At 38.3% G+C, this 27,957-nt stretch overlaps 1 protein-coding gene across 3 annotated transcripts in view; it reads right to left on the reverse strand.

Annotated features, from left to right (window-relative positions):
• Positions 1 to 11,451: 11,451 nt before the first annotated feature.
• Positions 11,452 to 27,957, reverse strand: part of vstm2b (V-set and transmembrane domain containing 2B) — a 28,909-nt gene continuing 12,403 nt past the window's right edge. For 2 of the 3 annotated variants that reach the window (XM_042413401.1, XM_042413266.1), the window contains exon 5: positions 11,452 to 12,408. In XM_042413401.1, coding sequence (XP_042269335.1) covers positions 12,320 to 12,408 — 89 coding nt within the window. In that variant the 3' untranslated portion in view covers positions 11,452 to 12,319. Of the gene's footprint in view, positions 12,409 to 25,910; positions 26,293 to 27,957 lie in introns of those variants that run through there. The other variant, XM_042413332.1, reaches the window with a different exon arrangement.

Below are 27,957 nucleotides of genomic sequence, written 5' to 3' on the forward strand. Positions count from 1 at the left end.
CCTCATTGGTGGCATTTGTGCTGCCCACACTGGCAATTTGTTGCACTGCTGTCCACAGACAAGTGGACAACATTTACTTTTCCCCTTGCTTCCCACTTGAGGACCTTGTGGAGAATGTTGGTAAAAATATCCTTAGCCACCTACGAGAACTGTTCAAAAGGTGGGCAGGATATTCAAAGAGGCATGCTTCTTGCCTAAGGTGATCAAATGTTAAAATCACTGTTGCAATGCAGGACACGTCAGGTAATGTTTCTAAAGAGTCCTCTAAATTATGAGGCCTCTGTGTGCCAAAAAAACATAAGGTCTGGGCCCACAGTGGTATCTGTGAGGTACAAGTTTGTCACCTGGCAGTTGAGGGTCTCCAATGACATAGGCAGCTAGTGTTCCACCGTTTATTGATCTTTTCAAAAGGTTCTAACATTCCCTCAGCCCTGTCCAGAGAGCAAGGGATGCGCCTGAGAACTGCCTACGTCCAGGGCATCCCCTGCTGTCTGCACTTTTCCAGGTTCCTGGAGTATGACAAGGAGCACCTTTCAATCTCTGGGCATGAATGTGACAGCTTTGGGTTTTTTTTGTTTTTTTTAACTCTTAGATTTTATTGAATCTTTTTTTGACAAAAAACAGCACAGTTTATGAACATTGCCAGGCATCATGAAATCCACAACATCCAGATAACACACACTATATATTATGGATCATGGACAGGGGTTCTTTATACAGCACTGCATGATTTATAAATTTCCTTAATTGGTAGAGCATACAGCAGAAGGAGGGTAAATTACATTTTAAGCAGTGAGGATTGGGGGAAAAGACACCAACCACTTTTCTTATTCCACTAAGTATGTTATCCATTTTGTCCATCTTGCGATATATAAGTAATTTCTCAGTCTCAGTAGGAAAGTGAGTCTTTCCATCTCATGGATCTCTTTGATGATTTCAAGCCAATTATCTACTGCAGGCGAGTCAGTCTGTGACCATTTACAAGTGATTGCTTTTTTTTGCTGCTACAGTTATTATTTTTTGGAGGTATCTGTCATTTCCTGTTATTCTTTCTGGTAGATTGCCCAAATAAAATAACACACACATCATCGGGATCTGTGGTGGTGATTTGCCAAGTCAACCCCACAATTCCTCCAACATGTATGGTCTATCCATATGTGTTTTCATTTAAGGAGTAATGAAGTAATGAACAAGATTCTTCCAACATAATTCACGCCAATACATAGAAGAAGTAGTTGAGAAAATAGTTTCACACATGTTCTCCCATTGTTGACCGGTTATTTTATCATTTAATTCTTTCTCCCATCTCTCCTTGATATAGTTTGTGGTAGTTCCCCTACCCTTTGCAATTCCCTGGTAAAGTTTTGAAACTATTGATTTAGAACTACCAGTGTATGCCTGTACTGTTAAATGTATTATCTCATTAGGTTCTATAATTGCCTTGTTTTTCCCAGTTTCTTTTAAGAATTATTGGTGTAACTATAAATTTCTGAAAAAGGCATACTTTTCCAAATTGTATTTGTTACACTTTGTAATGTGTTCTTCTCCATTATATTACAATAAGCAGTAATACCTTTATTCATCCAGTTAAATCTAGGATCCATATTATTTGGTTTAAATTTTATATCACATGCAACCCATCTAAGTTTTCTGTTTATGTGGGTCCACAAATTTAATTGCTTGATAACGTCAAACCAGGTGTGTAAGGTAAATGAGATGAAGGGGTTCAGGTGGTTTTGATAAGTTATCACTAATTTGTGATCTCCAATCATTTCTTGTACTGGGGTACCCTTGCATTCTCTCTCCATCTCCTTTCATTTTGCCTCATATCCACTGTCACACCAAAGAACTCTAGTTTTTAGTTGGGCAGAATGGTAAAAATCCCTAAGATTAGGGCGAGACATACCACCTCCCTCTTTACTGATGATTAATGAACTATATTTAATCCTTGGTTTCTTTCCATTCCAAATAAATTGTGAAAAAATGTTTTCTCAGTCATGAAATTGACTGGTTGGGACTTTTAATGGGTAGTGATATAAATAAATACAACAGTCTAGGTAAAATAGAAATTTTTATAGTCTCTATTCTTGCACTAAAATTTATGAGGTATGTTGACCGCTTACTAAGATCCTCTTTAATTTTCTTGTTTTTTCCTTGTTTCTTCTCAGTTTCATAGTTTTTTTTTTTTTTATACAAGTCACTAGGACAATGTGTTAACCAAACTCCCAGGTATTTGATTGCCTTTCAAGACCAGTCAGTGGGGAGTCTTTGCTTAAGCTCAGGAGATGGGTTGTAATTAAATGTTAATATTTACATTTTCTGTATATTAAGCTTATATCCTGAGTATGCCAAATGTATTAAGGAGATCTAGAAGGATAGGAAGGCAGACATCTCAATTACAGATATATAGTAAAACATCATTCCCTGTTATTGACCAGAATTCCCTGCATTCTTGGGTCCTGGAAGGAGATTGCAGGGAAATACAGATCTTTAGCTTACAAATGCCCTGCAGTAGACAGTAAGCAATATCCTAGTTCTTTGTTTCCATCAGGCTTAAAGCCCAGGTAAAGATCCCTGGCCCTGGAAAGGCGTTCCTTGTGGCCAGGTCCCATGAAAGGTAAGCTGTCATCATAGGTGGTGCCAGATTGTTTGTCCCCAAGCTCATGCTAAGCTGAGTGTCCATCTGGGAAAGTGGCTGGCCTTAGAGGAATTCCTCAAGGGCTAACTCAAACTGAAAGCTCTTCCATGAAGCATCAAAGTTCCCTTTGTGTCCAGAACTGGCGGGCGTCAGAATAGGTCACTTGCTCCACCCAGCATCCCAGCTGGAAGACCATCTTGCTAGCCAGGTCTTCCATGTGGTCCAGGTAAGAGACAGCCCTTGTCAACGTTGCTTTGTTAAATTTGGGGTGGGACCAACCCCATGTGGCAATGGCACCACTGACAGGATGTCTGAAGGGTGTGGAAATGTCCACATACAGCTGACAGTTCAGCTCACAGGACGCGAGATGGTGCATAGCTGACCTGAAATGAAATGCTTGCTGTCCAAGTTGAACTGGTAATTGACTGTCTCATGTATGGACAAAGCAGTCCAATAGCTCAAACAGGGCATAGTATGGATTGAGACAGAGGAGACAGGGCAGATCTGACAAGCTGGGAAGGTCATTTCACATCTCTGGAAGATGAACAAGGTCTTGATGAGAAGCATCTATAAAACCTGTTTGGGAAAATAAGCTAATCACATCCAGCTGATATGTTACTCTCAAAAGGACCATTATTTTGATGTCATTAACACATGTACAATGTAACCTTATCCAACACAACAACCCTGCCAAAGATCCTATCTTTGTGAAGTTTGTCATGTTTTTGAAGAAACTATCAGAGAGGTGGTCAATGATCATTTTTGAGACTGTAGGTTGTAGTGGTGTCATGTCCAACCCTGCAGCTCACATCTTTCTCCATTTCAGTGGCATTTTCTTTCTCTCTAAGCTTGTCACAGTGGAGTTTTTACTTGAGATTATGTTGTTGCCTGTATGTCTGCTCTAAGCAGGCTGAGTATAAGCTAGGCTTGGTCAATGTCGTATGCAAGAAGTGCAAATGAGTCACATGTCAACAGCCTACAGGAGGATTGCACTGACAGGGCACAGAAGGAAAGCCAGGGATGGGAACAAATGTGAGTGTCATAGTTGGTCTGACCTCACCAGACATTCATCAGTTTAACTAATATGAAAAAAAAGATCCATCTTTACAAATAGCTCACAAATACTCTGCCCAATTTTGTCTGTGCAGGTTTCCTGCTGATGTCTTTCAGATCAAGATGCTGTGGTGGGAAACCAAGTCTGTGTGTCCAGTTACATTTTTATACTTGCATGCTGGGTGCACATCTGTTACTAAATGCGTGTGTGTGTGTGCCTCGGCCGCACCATGCCATCCCCCATGTTATCCCCTCTGACCTTGTTTAACCTGGAATCCAATCAGATTTGTGCAAGAACTGGAGGGCCTGTCAGATGTGTCAGTTCAGCTTGCCACAGACTTCACTGCCAGATGTTCATGATGGCATGCGCCCTTACGGTGCTAAACCACCTCTCAATTTTTTTCTTATCCTGTCTCTATCTCTCTGTGTATGCTGCTCTCCACTGTGTTCATCAGTCTTTTTTCCCCAAATGTCTTTGAAATACTTGAATTAGTTTTCAAAGACATTTGAATTAGTCTATTTCCTTGGATTTCCTATTGGGTTTTTAGTTTCTGTAGGTGACACTTGTGGTAGCTTTAGTTGTTCATGCCAACTCAGCACTTCTTTTTATCAGGGACCACATTCATGAAGTGTTAATCTTACCATAAAAGAGTTCTCCTAAATGGCACTAAATGTGCTTGGCTAATAGTTTAACTGTGTTTTAACATGTTGGTGGATATGAGTCAGCCTGCAGCGACTATCCCCTACCAAGTTTGACTTTGCTGGGACATGATGCTCCTCAAACAGCATCCTTGGGCCAGCAGCAGGATACAACAATAAGGCATTTTTTGGATGATGGAGTCTAAAGAGAGTGTTTCTGGTTTAATGTAGCCTGTAGCCCCACAGATCATTAAGTTTTTAACAGCTCTTCATCGTTATATAACTGAATTTTCCCAATGGTCAAGTAGGGGTAAACTCCGCTGTTGTTGGATTGCTTCTGTTAGTTGGGGGGGGGGGGATCAAGAGTGGCTCTAATCCCTTCAAGACAATGTCACATTTGAAGCTATATACTTAAAAAGAACACATAGTCTAGTCTGTATGCAAGGCTAAGACAATCTGCTGCCGAAAAATATATTTACCGTACGGACACGAGGGTGGTTGCAACAGATGCCTTATACTATTTATGATTTAGTCTCAGTGCCCTCTCAACCACACCTAACTTGTCATAAATTTGAGAGATTGTTTTAATATTAAAATGTTTCATGAATCACCTTGAAAACATGATCTAAGGTGTCTTAAAATTAGGTCTGATACAGCCACAGGTTCCAGGAGATATTTTTGAATCAGCCAGTTAGGAGCTTGTCTCCCAGTGCCAGCAACATTAAAGACCCAAACATGGAAGTTCATACTTTGGAACAGTATGTAAGACAATATAATCCTAACTCAAAGGTCCATTTACTAGCTTTTTTAAAGCTGTCATTGCACAGTCATCATGAGCAGCGTGACTGACATTCCACTGAAGTGTTATTTTGTTTTATATATTGTTAGATATTACATCAAAACCCAAGAGAAACTGTTCAGGAATGCAACTGAAACTGTAAAAGCCTTTATGAGCTGTGTGCAGGTATGAATGCAGACAGAAGTGGATAATTTTGCCTACAAAGCACTCAATTTATGGGCAATACCAGTAATTCACTGAGTATCACACTCTATCCTGAGTCCTTGCCAGTTGTTCCTGTTTGTAGCACCAAATACCAGGTGAGGTGAAAATCCTCTTAAGGTCACAGGTATTGATTGTTATTTTGCAGGACACACCATGGCTTATGTAAAATCCAGGCTAGTCCCATCCTCTCTCCCTCATTCCGCCTCCCTGAGATGAGATTAATTCAGAGGTGACTATGCAGCCTGTGCCTCAGTCTAACATAATGTTTGCTTTCTGGCTGCAAAATAATCAGAGAGCCGGATCAGAAAGTGGAAATCAAGTTTTAGTGTAACACTCTGGGCAGCTGCCTGCCTGCTGAGATCTCTATCTATCTTATTAATTCATGTTTCAGTGACTTGTCATCATATCTTTATATCTTTAAATCTCTAAGCTAGGATCTTGAATGACACTCTCTCAGGCTATACAAGAGAATATTCCCGCCTATGTCTTAATCTTCCACCAGTCTGCGATATGTATTAAAATACACCCTGTAAACCATCTGTTTCTGTACATTATACAGGAGCTTCTCCAGATTTCCATGAAATCATGTTTGTGCTAAGATTGCTGGACTTCAGGCAGCTGCAAAGAAATCAGACCATACTGTTTATTATATATTATCCAGTTGAAGCTTGAGTTTTAAATCAAGCTTACATGATGCTCTCTAAACTGGAAATCTCGTGATTTGGTACAAGTGGTTAACATTGTGTGAGCTAATTAGGTTTCTCATCAGCCACTTTTGTGTTGCATTCATCAGGATGGTTTGGATGGTTGTTTCAAGGCTCTCATCTGTGTTTATGTGCACATAACAAACGGTGGTGATACAGTAGGGGAGGGCGGACTGGCCATCTGGAGTAACAAGTGTTTTTGTGGTGGGCTGCGATGCAAATTGGGTTGATGCAATGAAAAAGAAAAAAAACACACACACATACAGACTACTGTGCTGTGAATGGCCCAGTCGAGGGAGCTTCCTGGCCCAATGCGGTAGAATGAGGGTTGCCTGTCCGTCTCCCTTATGTCTGTCTTGCAGTTCCTCCTCACCTGGCTGGGTCCCATGGCTCCACCTGGCCCTTTTCCATTTCTGTATAAGCATCTTTTATCATCAGGTTAACCTTTACACATCAAGCAGTTTCCTATTCTCTGGCTTACAGTAAAGTAGGAGACATCTTGTGTCCAGCAGTTAAACTTCTGAGATGAAATATGTTTACATATTTATAGATTTTGGAATTTTTAATGAAGGAGAAGGATTTTAAAGTGGTAATTATACTTCTTTTCTGAAAAAAACCCCCAAACATATCAGCAACACATTTTTGTTCCAAGCAGAGTATTTTTGTATGTTTTAATACATGTCTGGAGGGGATCTTTAAAGGGTCTCAGTACCAGGGTGTTTCTCAGTGTTTTGTTCTGCACCCGAGTATGATTGCTTTTTCCCAGATCAGCTCAAACAAATCGTATCAAGGGGGAAGCCAACTAGAGTCCAATTCAGTCACATTAAACAATACAAGCTTGTAAGTGCCCTTAAATTGTTTTTGTCAAACAATCCTGCGTTTGTTGCCAAATCTCTCTACATTTTCAGCCTGGCTGCGTTAACAGATAGTTTTACACACAGGACTGATGTCACTCTCAAGACATGATCTAACAAAAAATAGGAGGAAAAATCACAAGAAATAGAGACATTTAATTGCTAAATGATTCAGTACCACAGCCCAGTGATTCTATAACAGCAGTTTTACATCTGAGGTGGGAGGCAGAAGACAATGGAGATAAGCTTTGTCATGTAAAGCATCTTTAAATAATTATCATTCATGTATTCAGTTATGCTCTCATTATTTAGCTCAGTTCAGTTCTGCACTGGTTTCATGAGAACTTCTAGTATGCTAATTAAATTATTGTGTTTGTGTGATTACCCTTCATCTACAGAACCTCTTACACAAGGGTTCTTCACAAAAGCTACTAAGTAGGTGCTTTGACACCTAACCTATTTGGTTCGGAAGTGATTCATATGATCAGTGTATATATGCAAGATCGTTTGGTAACCATGGTAAGGAGATAACACGTAGGGTGCATTGTGCCTGTGTCCTATTCTGCATTTCAGCAGTTTCTCATTAAAAAGCTTCAAAAATAAATGCTTTTATTCCATTTTTGTTTTGCCTACAAAATGCTGGTATGATTAGTGCGAATGCTCTTACTAGCAATTAGTCCTGATTGCTTTCTTTCTCCGCATCATTCTTTTCCTCCATTTAGTCTGTCACGCCTTCATCTGTCCCCTTTCATTTTGTCTCCTGCTTTGGAAGATGTAGAATAAATGTCTTGAATGTACTGACAGTGTGCAGACAAATAACCTTCTCACAAACTATCAAACAGAGGGATATTTCATTTTCTAGTGGAGCACATGTTGTAGCTGACAGGTCAGTGGGGCGCTTGGCTGTGTTGTCCTTTTCTTGCTTCAAGGTGTGTATTTGGCTCAAATTAGAAGAGGAATGTACCCAAAGGCCCTGAATTTCTCTAGCTAAAACACAGAAAAGAATATTAGCAAACAGATAGGTGTTCAAAGCAGACTTACAGAGGCACAAATGAGTTGTACCATCATCTTGAAACTGGTTGCAAGCACAAACTTTGGCGCAAGCATATTTGGGTGTGACCCACTAATATTTGCAATTTTGGTTAGAAGGGATCAAGCCCTGGCACAGCGGGGCTAAATGTGGAAGATGAAAATATTGTCAGAAGAAGGAATATTTGAAGCACTTAACAGATGATGTCAGCTGGGCAAGGGCACATAAATATTACTGAATCCCACTGAACTACTGCATGCATCTCACCTCAAAATCTTAACCAACTGGAGAACTTGCCCAACAAAGGGCTGGCTTTTAAAGATGAGCTTCCAATTCAGATTTCCATGATAGGTAGCTGAGCCGGAGGGAACCACTTCAGATGAGATACGGTAGACAATAACATCCACTGGTGCTGTATCTAGACTGGAACAGAAATATGAAATTTTCCTATGCATGATACCAAGAGGATTCTGATGAATTTTCACTGTTCCTTTACCAACAGGGACGGTGTGGCAGCAGGTGATATACTCTATTCAGGGAACACAGATACAAGCTGCCCAGGGGAAGTGCAGTCATTAAAATAAAATACTTTTAAATACTTTTTGTTTTAAAAATATATATATATTTAAAGCACAGAAAATCTAATCTAACAGTGTTTCTGTAGTAATTAAAGGAATAAGCCAACATACTGGAAAATAATAAATTTAGACTTAGATGCAAAATACAATTTCCATCTTAACATAGGCTGTAATCAAATATTGCTTGGGCGATTTATTTTTGGATTTAGTAATATGCACTGAGGTAGGTGAACTAGCTTACTGAACCACAACTTCAGCCATAATGCTGTTGGCATGCTAATATTATGAATTATGAATTAGTTAGCTTAGTGCTTTTTCACTGAGGCAAATATTCAACAATTTCACAAAATTAAAATAAAAATCGAGTGGAAAAAGTGTGATTGTGAGTGCTGTGATTGCATCATTGGTTTAATTATGGGTAAACTGTATAAGAGATTAATAATGTTTTTAATATATAACATACAACATAGTAAAGTGAAATCTCATACCTGGATATCTTCAGTGTCAAGAGACTTGTTGATGTGCTGCTTCACCAGAGAAAGTTCTCACTTTGTTCTAATCTGCATCGGCTTTCACTTCTAAATCATATAAACAAAATGTCCTGTTGAGAATTTTTGACATTTTGAACTCTTGAACTTTTATTTTTGTGTAATTAACTAGAGTGCGGTGAGAACTAGTGGACCACATTTCTCTTTGAGTGAAGCAATAAGTTGTTGTTGGTCCTCCAGGATCCATAAATCACAGGCGGCATGTATGCACGCTGAAGAATAAAAGCCAAAACAGTGGTTTGACCCATGTGGGCAGTTGAATGAATCAACATGAGCCAGCCAATCTTCCTTCATGATGATGTTGGCAGAATAATAATTGATGTAGGAAAAGTTTCAACTTAGTTGTAATAAACTGATATTTGGCTTTGATGGTCATCAGATATCAGTCATTGCATGTTGAGCTGAGCCTACTTTGCATTGTCGATCTCAATCAACTCAGCTGAGAGGAGAGGATGATTTATTGGAATATAGGCTAACTTTCTGTCGATGGAAACAACCCTAATGGTACAAAAAGTAGCCCAAATTATCAACACTATTTCTGGCCAATTAAATGAAAAGTAGCCTAAACCACCCAATCTAGCAACACCGTGTGCCACAGCTGTCTCATATGAGCTCAACCCAGAATGCATCTGCATTCAGTAGACCTATGTTATCTGTAAATCTCCTGTATATAAGGGGTATAAATGACACAATGAAACACACTATGCCCAAAAAAGCTCATCAGTTGGCAAAAACTCCCTCAGATATCAGATATCAGATATCGTGGTATGCAGATATGGAACGCCAAAGTACATGTTATCAAGAGCTCATTATCTTTCAAAAAATTTAAAAGTAAACTGTCATCACATTTAATTCATGATGTCAAATTATTTCTTGACATCTATTGTTTTTTCTTCATCTCTGTATTGTCTCATATATTTATTTGTTTTCATTGGATTGATGTCTACTGATTGGTTAGTTTTTCTGTTCATTTTGTGTGCTTCTTGTCATTTATTTTTAGTTGTATTTTCCTAAATTATGTTAGCTTCATTTTTTTTTCTCCTTTTTTGTTGTTTGTTTGCTTGTTTTTCTCCTGAAGTTTAGGGGAGGTCATGTAAGGACTTTTTTTATTATCTGCATTTTATGCAGTCTTATGTGTGTGCAAATAAAATAAAATAAAAAATAAGTAAAAGATGTTGCTCAGTGTTGATTTATTTGCTCAATCAAAATTCAGTAATTGTGTCTATGACAAATCAGTCACTGTGGAAACCATCAGCCCCCAGTTTTTGATGGGTTTTGAGGGTTGCTGGTTGAATCCCTGGATTGCCAGAGTAAAGAAGTGTCCCTGTCTTTGTCCTTCGCTCATCACCACCAACATACCACAGAGTAACCCACAACTTGGTGCCTTTAATCCCCAAACTTGATCAACAGATTTTGAATTGCATTTACTAGCTTCCATGTCTCAATGAAACTTCCCTGATTAAATAAATATTCTATATCAGGCAGCAACTATACAGACAGTGCTTGTTAGTGGTGATTTGTTATTGAGGGGCTGTATGTAGCTTCAAGGTTGACAACTTCACAATCTCGAAAGTTACTGATACTGATAATCAAAGAGTCTGTAACTTTTCTAATGACAACTGTCCAGAAAACTATCAATTTTAGTTTGAATATCAGAGTGTAAGCATAGTGAATGACTAATGAATTAACCTAATTTGATTATTATATATATCAAAAGTTATGTGCTCTCTTGAGAAATGTTTTTTCTTTGTTAAAATAATTTATGTTCTGCTTGGGTTATCCCCTTCTCATAAATGTTGCTGAAACTGTTAAATAACAGATATGCACAAAATGTACATTTTGTCCTGAATGCTAGAAGAAAGCTGAAAATGGAAAGGGTTCTTCCTCTGGAGAGCATGAAAGGGCTCATTAACTTTTCTGGCATTTTGATTTATTTTGTGCAAGTGGACTCTTTGACCTAGTTGTGGCATTAAAGGTCAGAGATCACCAAAAATATTAGAATTCATGAATATCCACAGCAAATTTTATGCTAATCAGTACATTAATTTTTGAGAAACCTAAAGTGTTGGTCCAGGGAAAAAGTGTGGATAATAGAGGAGCTAGAGAGAGGGTCAAAGGTCACAACACCCTGGTACTTGACAACTGACAAAACCATCCTTAAATCCCACCTCTCGTGGAATGGACATGAAGCTAGTGCTGACTGTGAATAGTCCACTAAGGATTAATATCAGTAACGTCCTGACTTGTCTTATTCTGAATAACCGTCTACAGTGAAAGAAATCCATTAACATGTGACACCTTTGAAATCTACCTTTTATTACAAAAACAATAAACCTTCATCTCAGTTGCTGTTGGCAAGATACCAATAAATCATTTTTTGTCTCATAGAAATGAAATGTCTCACTTTGATCACCATATATTTAATAAAAATAAACATTATTGGAGGTGATTAACAACAACAATGGTAAGGTGTGCCTTATCTTAATCAAAATATATCAGCTTATTATTTGTTGTTTACATGTTGGAACACAGCTATGAGAACAAAAGTCAGTGTGTGTGTGTTTGTGTGTATGTGTGTGTGTGGGGGGGTGGTGGTGGTGGACAGAACATACATTAGACTAACACACTGTCTCTATAATGAAGATGTCTGGTATGGCTACAGAGAAGTATGTAAATGACTGACAGGTCATGCTGATCAAATTGCCCCCTTCCAACAAAATAATAACAAAACATGGAAATCACATGTCGTCTTTATAACAAATGAAACGACTACGTTCAGATCGACAGCAGGACTCACATTTCAGTGATTTGGTGTTGTCAGAATTCACAGTGGAAATGCTGCAACAGAAATATGGTAGTGGAATATCTGAAGAGGGCCATGCGTGAAGCAGGTGCTATGCAAAGTAGAGGCAACGCTTCATGTGGCCACGCTGTATAGGCTGTGTGTGGATCAGTAGTGATGCTCCCATCATTCACGATATGCACATTTCTCTTCTCCACACTCTGCTCCGTCCACAGTCATGTAGCTTACATCTTGTTTCAAGTCTGAGGAGCGTCCTTCTCCTCTGTTTTATTTAGTCTCTTCTCTCCGTCCCTTGTCCTCTGACGTCTCCGTCCTTTGTTGCATTGCTTTCACTCCCTGCAGTGATGTGTTGCAACGGCATACATCTATTTAATGTGAGCCTTTTTCCCTCGGTGGGACTGCTGCTTGATTTTGTTTGGTATAGAAAGTGAGAACGTTGCAGGTTGACATAATTTTGGTTGAAGTCTCTTCAGTGGGCCAACAGGAAGGGGAGGAGCCTATGCAGGAACAGGAGAGTGATGCAGAGGAGGGGGTCCATGGTGCTCATTATGCTGCATCCTGGGTGAGACACAGGAGAAAGAAAGAAGAAAATTAGGACAGCATTATACAAGTCACACTTGTTTAATCACACCACTAAAGACTCAAGATGGTACCTGCTGACTTATAATTGCCATATTCATTTAGATATGACGGTATTATCAATCAAAAATTAGAGCTTGACAGTAACTAAGGGGAACAGGGCAAACTTCACAAAGCCAGCTCAGGAGATTTACCACCAGTGTATTTTTCATTTTTATATTATGGATATTTTTTATTTACTTTGTAAAAATAGTTTTGGGCAGATTGTGATCATTCCAGCTACTTTTTGTACCATTTGGGCAATTTCCACCAACAAAAAATCGGACTATATTCCAATAAATCAGCCTCTCTTCTCATCTGAGTAGACTGAGATTGACATTATTGTAACTGTGGTTTTGAGTTTGCCTAATTACGCTGATAACAGTTATATATATGTGTCTGTATATATATATACAAGATCAGCTGGGCTCGCTCCAGAGAAACTTGAGTTCCATTCCTCCTCCTGGTTCAACAAGTTCAACAGACAAACCATTTCACACTCATCCACCACTGATTCTCCAATGAATCATTTAGTGTGTGCTCTTACCACTTAAGTACTTAAGTTACAAAGTCAGAAAAATATCAGACAAAGAGATATTTTCTGTCTCCACTGTCACTCTTTTCTTCTCTTATGTAAAATACAATATATTCCTGTAGCCCACATATCTACACCCCACCCCATTACAACCTGCATGGAAATGGAATTAGATTTGTTAAATAAATTATTGAGCAAAATACCTTTCATAGAACTGCATAAACAAAAAGAAGCCAGGGAGTAAACACAACTGCACAACATAAAATCCTTTTAGTATGGATGAAATGGGCCGTGTGTGTTGACTATAGTATATTCAGTGACAGGCAGAGAATATATCACCTGCTAAGGAACACATACCGGATAAGAACTGAATTATTTTGTCAGGCCAGCCTGATGGAATCTAACCCTGAAAAACAACACAATTCTTCAGTAAGCCTTACTTAATGATGAGATAATCCTTTAAATTTCCTCCCTGATGTAAATTGGATTTGGTGAAAGTCACATGGAAATCATTTTAGCCACTATAATAAGATGAAGACTAAAACCTGGCACTGTAGAAGGTAACCACTGTAGTTATTTTCGGCATTTATAAAGATGAAACTTCAAAGCTAAATGATTCTCCAATCCAGAATAATGGTTTTGCATTCTAGTCCCTCAAGTCCTGACTGTGTTAAAAGGGAAATTTGATTGTAATTGATAAATGAAAGGCATACTCTAGCTTGTTAACCTCTGTGGTGGCCAGAATGCTGATCAGACTGCACACACTCTGTCAGGGAGATTGTGCAGGGAGAATGCCTGCTGATGGGTTGCCAGGGATCATTCCACCAAATCACCAGACTGACACATCTGACACAATCAGTATTATCTAACAGACTTGTGTGTCACCCTGTATAACCCTCCTGGCTTCTCTCTACGGAGTGCATATTTTTGGGACATGACGGCAACTCCATCTGTTATTATGGCCACACTTTAATTTTACCGTACAGTGGTAATGACTGAAACAAATGGGAGCTTACATACAATACTGGGTATATTTGAATGATTTATGCTCATAAATACTCTTAACAGTTCAAGATGTAACATAGTGTTTCCCATTAATTACATCCCAACCCACCACAGTCTAATTGTGTTTTGCACTAACGCTTCGGCAATGTCGAAGCTCATGGTGCTCGCGATTTTGTTGTCGAGTTTGTTTGAAGGTGAGTTGTTTATGTGAAATGATTCACAGTTCATTTTCACTCAGCTGCCAACATGTAGCTTTAGCTACTAGCAGCCGCTACTAGCTACAGGCATGCTAAACTAACCATCACAACTCCATGTTAACACAAAGCTGCAACTTCAGTATATCATATTTTACTGATGAGAGGAATTACTGAAAGATACAGCAACAAGTTTATCTCAGTGCTGGCGTTACAAATGTATTTCATTCAATCTGGGAGAAAATACTGTCTGTTTTCAAGCGTCAGTTTGCAACGCAGGACAGCATGACCAACGATAAACGTTGAAGTCTTGTCTTCATGTTGTCTGAGAGCAGAACTAGCTGTACTGGAAACAAACGGCTCATTTCTGTTTCTGTGCTCCGCTGCTGAGTGCAGCAAAGTCAGCTGGACTCATTTTGAACCAGACAGCAGCGCAGCCTTCTCTGGGTATCCGCAGTGACTGACAGGCTTCACCACCTCTGAGCTGACAGCATGTTCAGCGACACCCTGGAAGTCTCAGTAAATGCAATTAAACAGTCCCTTTTTAATTTTAGCTCAACTGATATCTCTGAGCACAGTGGCACAAAACATTAAACATAAATTAACTGATGTTTTGTCCTCCTTTGAAACAAGTAATGAACACAAACCAATGTCAGAAAATAGATATAGTTGGTTATAATTAATGTGATGTTTTCAAATGTCACATTTTGTTTGAATCCAAATATATTCAGTTTACTGTTATGTATGACACACAAAAAAGCATAAAATCATCATTTCAGAAGCTGCAACTGGCAAATTTTGTCATTTGTCCTTGAAAAATGATTATTTGGTTATCAAACTAGTTACTGATGAATTTTCTGTCAATCGACTGATTGATTAATCCTTGAGCACTAATGTTTTGTCCACGTTTTCAGCAGAAACAAGTAGTGAACACAACACAATGTCAGAAAATTCTTATAATAGTTGATTATAATTTCTTAGAGCACATTTTGACCTCAAATGTCATATTTTGTCTGATCAACAGTCCAAAAAACATTAATATTCAGTTTATGATCATGTGACACAATAAAGCTTAAAATCCTCATATTTGAGAAGCTGCAACAAATACATTTTTGGCATTTTTCCTTAAAAATATATTATTTGTTTATCAAAATAGTTAGTTAGAATGGACTAATCAATTCATCTTTGTAGCTCTCATTTTTTGTCCTCCTGTCTTGAGCAGAAATAAGTAGGGATCACAAAACAATGTCAGAAAATAGTTAATAGTTTGTTATATTTGCTGTGTCATCACCATTTATATCTATACCACCACTGTGATGTTTATGATTAAATTGTTTACTAAAGCAAGTTCTTCATAGATCTAATTAATTTTGCCTTCAAAGTGCACCAGATTAATGTATTTAACTTTTAAAATGTACAAAGTTTCTCCAGCCAAAGCAATCCTGTGGGAAACACTGTAACATTCACAATAAAGGCAGTGGAGCATTTCTTTAAAATGACTGCACAATGATTTTTTGGCAAGCTAATCCTGAGTCTTTATAACAGCTAAACATATAAGATCAGCAGCTTCCAGACAGCTCATAACATCAGTCTGAGCCTGATCACCACCACTAGGAATATAAATAACCACATTTTAAAAAATATAATTTATTTACATGACACATGACCTTTAAAAATAAGCTCATGTCCTACAGCTTTTAACTGGCTAATTTACTGTATTACCTCTCCAAAGAGGAATGTCATGAATTTAAGGCCTGAATGAAAAATGGAATTTCATACTTTCAAAATGTCAAACTTTATTAAACCATACTCCCATAATGTTGGTTGCCTTATGCAACAGATAATATACAGAAGAGAATTATTTTCTAACAAATAAAACTAAGATCTGAACAGAAACACTTGTTAAACAGGCGAAAATGTATTCTGCTTCAGTTTGATGCCAACAGAAAGCTAATGCTGATTATACTACATGCCTTTTATATTAGTCATACAGTGAATTATACTCAAACCATTTTTTAATTAGTTCAAGTTTGACAAAATGTCTTTCACTATTTTCTAAAATCTTAACATTATTATAATACTTTGTGATGCCTTTAGATCTGGTCAGTACATTTAATAGTAGTCATGGGTGCAGGTTATTACTGTACCCCTTCTGTCCTGGAGGTCTAAAAGCATTTATCCAGTTCGTTAGTTTATTTACATAAATATCACAATACAATTATATAAAATAACTTTATACAATCAAATAAAAACATAAGGTCCGAACAATATTCCACATACAATACAAATCTGTCAACACATTAAAGGAGACATATTATGCTTTTTCTGGTTTTCTGTTATTTACTGTATATACTGTTATGATGTTGGATATCTATGCTAAACATGATCAAAGTTCTAAAATGTGAGGTTATGCCCATTCTGTAGCCTTGTTACTAAGGTTTTTCTATGTGTTGTTCGTGTTGTCCACTCTCATATTTCAGATCGGATTCTGGCTCGAACGCGCATGGATGTATTTGAGAAGTTGACATTTTGAGTAAAGAACGAGACAAAGTAGTGAAATTCTACTACTATAGCTTGTTTCACGGTTTGTTGACATAGCCTCCAGAGCTGGAGGAAGTCTGCCGTGAGGCAGTTTCCAAGAGCTGGCCAATCAGAACAGAGTGGGCTCCTCAGCCTATTAAGACATAGGCTGAACTGAAGGGCTGCTAAAGGGTCAGTATAAGGAGGTTTTTGAACTGTAAATCATGCAAAGATATTCCAGTTAAACCCCAGATTATAAATATAGACCTTAAAATGTACATAATATGTCCCCTTTAATAAAAGAAAATTACCCAACAGCAGCCACGTTCTAATGTTTTCAGGGAATTATGAGCAACATGAGTAAGAGTCTCCTATCTGTGCTCATAAAACAATGAACTGAGTTCATTCTGGCCAAATTTTACTTGGATCTGACTTTAACTCGGTATGCCAATCCCACATGTCCACAGGTGTCATTCAGGTGCTGTACAACTCATGTAAAATGTAGCTTTGTAAATGTAATTCTCAGATGACCTTCAATATAGGGTCAACTATCAGTATACTGCGGATAGACAGTTCCCCCAGGTTTAGTTCACAATATGTTTCATGGTTGCCTTATGTCTTTTCAGTCAGTACTGATATAATCCATCACTTCTATCACTTGTACAAGGTGAGAGCTCTGGACATGATTCTTATATCCGGTCAATCTGAGCACACAACTCAACCAATCATCATGCAAACATGTCTAAAGCTAACGCTGCTCTAGGGACGTCTGCCATGGCAACTTGACATCAGCCAAGGGGACGACGTCTATCCTAACCATGTCATAACAAGCTTCATTACTGTATCAAACACAAATGAACTGTTTGTGTTAATATTACATAAACCTGTCATATCTAGGATACTCTGGCACTGAAAGTGACATTTTTAACCATTTAAGCATAGTGACAACAGTCTTAAAGCTTCAAAGAGTTAATTCATGTTCATGTCAGTTTCCACAGCATAGTTATGATCTTATGTCAGCTTTATGTAAATCCTTTCAAATAGCATTACCCATCAACTTGCAGCCAAGTGAAGCCAGCAGACCAATGTGGAAAATTCTTTGGTCTACTTAGAAAAATCCGACAAACCAGAATAAATGACTGTAGAAATATAACGAAGATGCTTCCACGCGGAGCCTTAGGGCCAACTGAATGGTTTGAAAAGTATAAAAATGATGTGAATCAAATGTTGTGACCTTCACAGTCATAGGTTTTCAACTAGAGGTTTCCAAAACAGACCCATAGAGCCCATAGAGGCTGACCCGTGGAAGAGTACACCCAGAGCCAACTAGAATAGACCTGAAAATAATTAGACCTGAACCAGAATGCAGTCGAGATGAACAGACCCTTGTAGAGGGTGACTGAGAGCAACATGAGAGCACACTATCAATCAAAACACAGCTACTGTGGAAAAGAGCAGCAACGTAATAATGATGTCCTCCAAATGAATAAGTCATAGAAACAATTTCCAAAAATAAATTGTTTGTATGCTTCAAAGACTAATTTATAGATATAACTGCAAGGCCTTTATTCACTTCCTGTACCAACAATAGAACATGGACTGTATATAAACATAAGATGAAATTACCTTCTGTCTATCTACAGTCTAATTTGAACCAATTTCATGTCCAATCAAATTCAAGATTCAATTGTCACTTAAGAGCATGCATTTGATTTCCTCCACTGTGATTATGACCACCACTCAGGTCAGGAACTTGGTTCGGTTCTTGAGGCGTTGAAGCATTTATTTACTGACAAAATGTAGCTTAAACTAAATTCACTGCTACATTCACAGTTTTAATGCCAATTTTACTCTACACCAATCAGCAATACTACAGCACTACACACACACTATGTGCACAAACTAAGTAAAACAAGACTCTACCCAGACCCTACCAGACTGAGTAGAATTGGGACCTGGTCGGACTCAGAGGTCTCGGGTTGGGTCTCAGTTGCTCAGAGCTGTTTTCTGGAGGCTCATGGTGGAACAGTTTGAACAGTTTGAACGGTTTTCATAAAATTCACCTCAGTAATTCAGGACTGTTGATTCTAGATGATACTATACCACAAAAAATTATACTAACACCATACTTCAGAAATTTTCAGTGTTCCCCTTGAGCCAAAGTACGGCAACACTGTAGCCTCCTATACAATGAAGCATCTGCCCGGTGAAAATTTTGCAGTGAGGCACTGCCGAGAACTGCTGATCTATCCAACCAGCAACACAGTATCCCCATCACTAACAAACCACAAACCTCGGATGCTGGAACTCTTACCCTAACCAGACACCTCATAGACTAAGGCCTTAATGACGTCTGCTCTAAGATTCATTTGCATGGATTTACATCATTCCAGCTACGGCCAAAATCCAATTTCTGAGATGATAAAGACAACTTAAAGTGGAAGTATGCCTCAAAACTACTTACACAGCCATTCAATCACCCTCTAATTCTCCAACACCACACTCACTAAACCTCCGTGCTACATCACTACTACCACTATCACTGCTGTTGAAACGTGGTGTCAGACTCAGCACTAAGGCTGCATAATCTAACACATAAAAGAAATGTGGAAGATGCTTTCAGTTGCATTATCTAATTTTTTATTCAGTACACAAGGTGTTCAGAATCAGTGTTCACACTTAATGTAGCCTTCCAGGTTGACATCACCTTTTGTAAAAACTAATGAATGGTGAAAAGTGTCGATTTCTGTTTCCCACAGCCCAAGGTGATGTCACCTGTCTGAACAGTCAGACAGAAAATATTCATATTTGGTGAAAATCAGATTTTTTTTTGTTAAATAATGATTCAAAACAATAAATCAAAATAAAATTATTAATACATTATAAAATAATTGGTCACAAATTTTCTGTTGATCGACTCGATAAACTGACAAATCGTTGTAGTTCTAATCTGCAATAAACTAATATCAACTGATATACTTATCAATGTAGATCTAGTGGAGGCGGTATTATATCTTTAGTGTTAAAAGGACTCAAAATGACATCACAGATTCATTAAAATATCCCAATGACATGAAAAAATAAATATAATAAACTCAAATCAAAAGTATTAAAATGACATCAAGAACAGTCATGTACACAGTTAACTATAATTCTCTATTACTCTACTCTATTAATTAGCGATTCATCTCCATGTCAATCAAAGAACAACTTTATACAGTCTTATAACTGACCTGTCACAGATATTGTGATGATAGAAAAGAGCTCCTCTGGTGGAGCTATTTAACCCATTCAGATTTTCAGAAGCACCACTATCAGTCCATTCAGGACAAACAGTGAATTTTGCAGTGCAGCTACCAATGTTTCTGGGCCCATGATTACGCTGGTAAAGCTACAATAAAGTTTGCGCTACTAACTGCAGTAACACACAAGACTGCAGTGGAACCTTTGACCCCCATATACAGTATATAGTGTTTTTATATATCACTTTGTTTTAATTAACGATAATCCATCAAGCTGAATTATGGAAATTGTGCCTCTGTAATCAAGAATGAAAGTTACATAAAAAAAAATCTAAGACGAGTTTTACTTGACAAACTTTTCATTTTTAGTTTTTGGAAGGCAAACTGCTCAATGTCATAAGATTTCTGCTGCAATTGAAAGTAATCTAAATATAAAGGAAGAAATCTCTCTGTCTATATGTTGTGTGTCCTTCACATATTTCGACAACCGTTCATCCGATCAACCTCACACCTGGCAGGTGTATTGCCAAGAACCCAAGGAAGTGCCGTATCAAGTTTGAAGTTCTCCAGAAATATATAATCTATCATGAACAGCATCTATCATGAACAAGGTGGGATTACATCCATAGTGATAATGACTTGAAAATTTTAAGACTTCAGCTCCACCATTGAACTGTAAACAAAACTTGGCACATACGTTCAAGACTCACTGCAGGATGTCTCAGACATGTTTTGAACTGCAGTTCTGCAGTTCTTCTAACTAAAAAGCAAGGAATCTCTGTCTGTCTGTATGTATGTATGTCCTCTGCATATCTTGAGAACCGTTCAAAAATAATTTTTAATGCCAAAAATAACACCAAATATCCAATCAGTAGCATTCAGGGGCGTCTCTGTGCAGCACTGTTCCGAAACATGAGTCAATCTCTGTGTCGTTGCCTGGGAAACTCTTGGTAGCGTAGCTCCTTTTAAGGAATATGGAAGTGCGAAATATGGAAGTGCGTAATATGTGTGTATAGCGAGTGAGTGGTTGAGCGACTGCTAGCGGCAGAAAAGTGATGGTGAATGCAAGCAGAGCTTAGAAAGGTTAGAAGTAAGTTGTCAATCTGGCCGTAAATGTTGCAGTTCTCTAGACAAAGAAAAGTCATGTCTGTTGTTTCCCCAACTACTGGAAAAGTGAAGCAACAATGGGTTAGCCTAACCTGACGATGCTAAACAGAGGAACAGAGAACAGAGAAATATGTGGCTGCTGTGTCTGTCCCGAGTTTTGCTCAGCACATTCATCTGATCTACTTCACACTCAGTTAGTGCATTGCTGGAGACACAAGGGAGTACAACGTTGAATTTGGTGCAATTTGGACACGCAACACGTTTAATATTAATAAACTTCGAATAAACAAGCATTGGGCTCTATGACTATACGTCATGATCAGAGCTGTACAACCTTGCCATGAGAGATACAAGGGAGGATATCTCTCTTTCGTTGAAAGTTAGGCTTTGTTGTCGGCTTCCCGACTCATTTAAAAAAAGATGAGAGAAAGAGAGAGGGTGAGTGAACTGAGAACACAAGCCAGCGACAGAGAGACAGCTCTGGTGAAGAAATATATTATTTTCTGATTGTTTCACGGCGGTTACATTCTAAAGGACAAATAAACAACCACACTCAACAGGTGATTTACTGTAGAGACAGATGCTCTTAGTTTCTGTTTCCTTTTCCTCCTCTGTATTTCTCCTTTTCATTCATTTATTACATCCTACAAATGCAGCAGTAAATACAAAGAACGATAGGACACATCTGTGTCACTTTCTCCTCATTTGAATGCTGTGTTTCAAGCATGGCAGCTGAGAGAGAGAGAGAGAGAGAGAGAGACTACTAGACTACTTCTTCCTCCTGCAATGTGAAACATTCAATGAAATAAGGAGCATTTACTTAAACAAATTCAACTCTGTAATTTCAGATTTCAAAGAGCTTAATGAACTCCCAAAATTAAAAATACTCGTAGGAGAAGGAGCCAGGACATATCTTGCTGCCCAATATGTATCAATATGCCACAACCTGAGGGTCAGGGAATAACCTAGACACACATTCACACACATACACGCATACATGCATAGGATATACTGTATAGCCTATATATAATTACTATAAATATTAACATTGTTCTCGAAAGTGAAGAGAGGAAGTGGTGGAAGCTTTCTCTGAAATGGAAAGCCCATGAATGAGATAAATGATTGACCAATCAGTGGTCTGCAGTGTTTTCACGTCACCTTTTAGTATCAGCTCTGCTCAAGAAAAGTTTTTTCACATGCATGCCTAAAAAATGAAAAGTAGACAGTGAAGATGCAGCTTTTAATCAAGAATAGACAGACTCTTAGGCTGCTTCCCACGGGCAGCTCAAAACCAGTATGTCTCATATAAGCACAAATCTTTTGAGCAAACATATCCACTCAAATGATCTGAACTGAAGCCACAGAAAGTAAACAATGTAAGGGCCCAATATGATCAATCCACTTCATTTTAGGATGCACATTTTTTCAAAAGCTCTCTGTTATGTTTTTCTTTTTTTTTTTTAAATGCAGCCCTTATTTTACTTGAAATGAGAAAGAGTCATTCTTAAAGTACTTAACATATGTGTATAATAGAATGTTAGTTTCTTTCATGTTGTTGGTATTCACTCACACCTCACATAACAGTATTAATTTTATACTGGAGGCCAAGCTATCCACTGTTCTGAACAGGCATGTTTTGAACAGGCTCTGCACTAGTCTCACTACCAAAGGAAGGAATCTCTGTCTGTATGTCCTTCCCGTATCTCTTGAACCGTTCATCTGATCAACTCCACACTTGGCAAGTGTATGGCTGGGGACTCGAGGGAGTGCAGTGACAAATTTGGTGCAATTTGAACATGCGATACGTTTAATACTAATAAACTCTGAATAAACCAGTGATCACTGAGCCGCTCTGTTCTGTGCAGGGGCAGGGTGGAGCTTCAGGGCTCTGTTGACTGGCAGCATGTCAGGGAGAGACCAGAGATGAGGTGTGAGAAAACTGCTCTAAAAAGAGAAAAGTAGACAGCGAAAACAGAGTTTTTAAATCAAGAATGGACACTGTTACCCCATGTCTAGACAGAAAGCATAGTGTCAGCAGCATGTTTAGCAGATCAGCAGCAACAGCGAGTCACTCCACAGGAGGCGTTCAGGTACATTATTGAGTGTAGGTCACCCGCGTTTTAGAAGCGCTCAGAGCCCAATACACAATGGAAATACCCACAGGCAATTCAAAACCAGTTTGTCTCACATGCTCTGAAACTGTGGCAATTGTAAAGCGTCACTACGGACAAAGCACAAATCTTTGGAGCAAACATACCCACTTAAATCTGAACTGCAGGCACAGAAAATAGGAACAATCTAATGATTGATCCACTTTATTTTATTTTTAAATGCAGCCCTTATTTTACTTGAAATGAGAAAAGAACATTTATTTACTATTAGAGTACTTATTACTTATAACATCTGTGTATAATAGAATGTTAGTTTCTTTAACGTTGTTGGTGTATCTAGGTTGGGCCTACTCTTTCACACCTCACAACTGTATTAATTTTTCTATGTGATGATGTAGCAGCCAGAGGCCGAGCAAACGGCTCGTTCCGAACAGACATGTTTTGAACGGGCACTGCACTAGTAGTATTAATGTAGCATCAGCATCCCTGGAGCTATTAATAAAAAACAGGTAAAATTCTGCAGAATATACAGGAGTTTCTGCTTTATTGACAGCAATGTCACCTGGCACAAGGACAGACCTAAAGGCAGATGGTCTTTCTCTTTCTCACACTCTCACTCATTCACACACACACATACACACACACACACACACACACACACACACACACACACACACACACACATTCAAGCATTAGTAGCCATTTTGATTACTAAGCAGTTCTTATTGCACAGACTGGAGAAACAGTAAGATGAGGGCTTCAGCAGCTTCTTATAAAGCTGCTGTAAACAAACAAAACCTTCACTACATGAATCCAGACGCACTGAAAAGGCAAAACCTTTGACATTTAAATGAAAAACATCCTCTCTCAAGACCCACATATGACTACATAGACCCGAGCACTCACACATTCAAATAAAACCCAAGCAGATAAGGGATATGAGCAGCTGTTAGGCCAGATTCAGCAGAGAGACGCAGATGTCCACTGTAGAGTGTGAGTCAGTGTGAGTGCCTGATTCTGTCTCTGTTACATCTTCCTGTTCTTTACCAAAGCCTGAGAGCTGCTGGAACCAGTACATATTACGAAATGCTTTACCCTCAGTTCCCCTTTGTTTGCATGTTGAGATTTTGTGGTATCTATGGAGAAAACATCCACCCACCATGATTTTCTTTGGCTATGAAAAGCTTATACATAAGCATTTGTTCTCAGTAATGTTGGCATTTGTCATTCTGAAATAGTTAGGCGTAGTTAATAACCTTGTACCCTCCTTTTGTAGAGCTTTTCTGGTGAGAGAGTTTTATTATTTCCATTGTTAAATGCAGCTAGAGTTCAATAAAGATTGCTTCATTCATCATTCTTTTTCCTTTAATTCTTTCCTCTAACTCATGTCTCTTGGCTCCTATCCATTCATATATTTTGCCACTGCTCTTTATTATCCTGCCGGTTTAAAATTTGAGGCAGCACTCTCCTGATTCACACCATCAATTAACTAAGCCTAAAAGTACCACTGTTGCTCTGATAACCCACATAGGAGTCAGTCATTATTAATGCGCTATTTATTAACTCAGCTTTAACACACATCCTCTAGCTCCTGATACTTTCAACACACAGACACCATCACCACCAGCAGCAACATCTAGACTCCATCCCTGATCGAGGCGATCATGCCCGAACTGATGGGTTATGTTGCTGAAAGATTATGGGATGGATAATCATGCATTAGCACCACATGGAGTCTATGCCAAAACTCTAATCTATGCTTTATCAGCAAAGCTTCATATACATTAGTCTCTGCTAATTTCACTGCCCAAATGTAGACAATGACTAATCACATACTAGATGTTTGCAGTGCACTAACCACATGAAAGTGATACTGTAATCATGCCAAGTGTGCCACGAGACAGGTTCAGCAATGGGACAACCAAAAACTTAGAGTACTAATATGCGTGCTAGAAGTGCTTGATTTTAGAGGTTAATATGAAGTGCTGACAATGATGTGACAAACTGGGAAGAGGAGTCACTCATGACTCACTATCTCAATAGTAAACAATATCAAACCAAAAATTAACTAAGAAATAACCAACTATTATTACCAAATACCAAATAACCAACTATAAGTAAAGCAAATATTGTTTTCTGCCAAATATGTAAAACTTCTGGGGTTACTGTACAACTCAATTACAATTACATGTAATTTATTTAATTTAAAAAATGCCCATCACAAGTTTATAGAGCCCACTGTGATGTCTTTACATTTTTTGACCATCCAGCAGTCTAGAACCCAAAAATGTTCCATTTATTTAGATCTTCATCCTCAGGAAACAGCAAATGTTCAGCATACTTCATACCAAAACAATTAACTGATTATCAAAATAGATGATTAATACTCAGATTAATACTGATCGACTTATCACTTTAGCTCTTTAATAGCTTATTCTGAATCATTCATTTAGACGACAGAAAGTCAGACACAGATGATCAAAGGTCATACCATCATGTGATTCCACTGATCATTAATCAAATCAATATTATTATATAACATATGATAAAATATGATTATGAGATATAATAAATCAATTCATTGCATTGCATCCACAAAAACAAAAACACTCTGAATATTTGTTCACAATACTTTGACCTATTATTATTATTTAATAGCACAGAGTTGGGACACATACATTATAGGGATGGAGCTACTATCCAGTCACAAACATCTGGACTCGTCACCAGCCAGTTTAACCACATACAAAACAAACATCAATGGAAGTGGCTCCAACATTCACTAGCAAGAGAAGAGCTACCATCATGTTACATCTTCAGGTTGGGAATACTGTACTCTGTGAAACAAACTGATTTACCTCTTCTTGATGGAGTCTGTAGGGGTTTGAAGTCAGTAATTATAGCTTCGCAAACACACTGCACATCCCCAGACCAGTAGGTGATAGAGATAACAGGCTTTTCTGTCTGCTGCTTCTCATGCTCTCACTCTGCTTTTCCTCCCATGGTCAAATGAAAGACTGACGGAATCCTTAACTAGGAAGGATTTCAAGTTTCTTCACAGCCTGTTGCCCCTCTGTTTATCACTAAAGAAGCATCTGAATGCACCTAAACTGCACGCAGACAGACACAGACAAACGTAGTCTCAGCATCACAGCCACAAAACACATTTCCTATGTTTGGGTGCAACTCATAAGATATACAAATCCTAATCCTTCAAACAAATTCAAACTCACCGAAGTGGTTCATAACGCAAGTTAGAGTTTAATCACACTGACATGGCTCTCAGTGCAACATGCAAGAAAAGATATGTAATCAGTGACCACTGCTGCACATCTGTAGTATATCTGCCGTCTGATGCTGATAATAAGAGAGATGGAAGAGTTATGGGGCAACCAGAGTTTACCTAACTAGTTGTGACCTTTCACTTACGTATTTAAAAATTATACAAAAATGGCAAACAACATGGTTAACAGTGATTTATCCATTTAAACAATCTCTCATTATCTATGATCTATCAAAAGTATGATGATTATAAGTAGGGTTAGTGCATTAACAATGCAAAGATTCCCATAGCATTTCTGTTTTTTGTTTAGTTTAGTTTCATTTTGTCATAAAACAACAAACACAATACACACCAGCATTTTTTATTATTATTATCATTACAGTAACTGGCCGACTATGTAGCTGCGATCAATAAATATAAATGGCATGATTATATATCATGAACATATATCATTATATATATGGGCTAAATTGGTCAGTTGACTGGCTGGCTAGAAAAAAGAATCCTTAGAAGACCTTGATAACATTATTGTATCTGATTCTATTCATGCAGACACAGGATGAATGTGTGATAATGCTTAGTACAAACATATTGTTCTTAAAACCATGTATGATGTGAACAAATACAAGTGTGAAGTTTAATTTACAGAGAGCAATTGAAATTTAAATAGCAATTGCAATATTGGTCACAAAAAGCAATATTAGCAATTACTTTCCTCCCATTGCTTTACACCCCGCTGTGGCTTTTTCATTGTTTGAGCTCATGTGACATTTGATCGATAGCCGTCTGAACGCAAACACCTTGTAAATACAACTTGGTCATGCGATAGTTTCCCAGCTGTACAAGTTGATGAGGACTGAATGCTGCATGAAGCACAAGACTATGATACAGAGAGAGAGAGGGGAGGGACAGGCTTATCAGTTACTAGGCAAGGCCACCAAACCACAGATGAAAAATGAAAATATGAGAGGCAATTTGAGACACCTGACAGCTTATCTCTCCCCTCCCCCCTGCCAGCCGCCACCGTCCTCCCCTCCCATATTAATTGTTTCTGCCACTCAGTCAGATGACATTGCAGAAAAGTGACAGATGCCTGCATTTTTGAGCCCTGCCCTCCTCCCTCCCCGCTCACAACATTGGTTCTTATTACTGTGGATAAGGCCGCAGAGCCGAGAGCGAGCATGAGGTAATCTTTCAATTCTGCCACACTTTTTTAACCTTCATCTGTTGTCAAATACTTGGAGCAGATCAACTTGGAGGAAACGGGGAAAAAATTGCCAAAGATGGATTCCTCCGGGTTCTTCTGTCAATAGAAAAGTGTCAGTGAGCCACTTAAACTGTATTTGATTTAGTGTGTAACAGACACCAGAAGCCTGCCTGGCTGACAGTCCACTCAAGGACTCAAATGTGAAAATATCAGCCCACACCACAGCAATATTAATCAGGAGTACTTTCAGATTTCAAAGTGCACTGGCTGTAAGCTCTTCGAGGA

This window comes from Thunnus maccoyii, chromosome 1, assembly GCF_910596095.1.
Source record: "Thunnus maccoyii chromosome 1, fThuMac1.1, whole genome shotgun sequence".
In the NCBI taxonomy this organism is placed as follows: Eukaryota; Metazoa; Chordata; class Actinopteri; order Scombriformes; family Scombridae; genus Thunnus; species Thunnus maccoyii.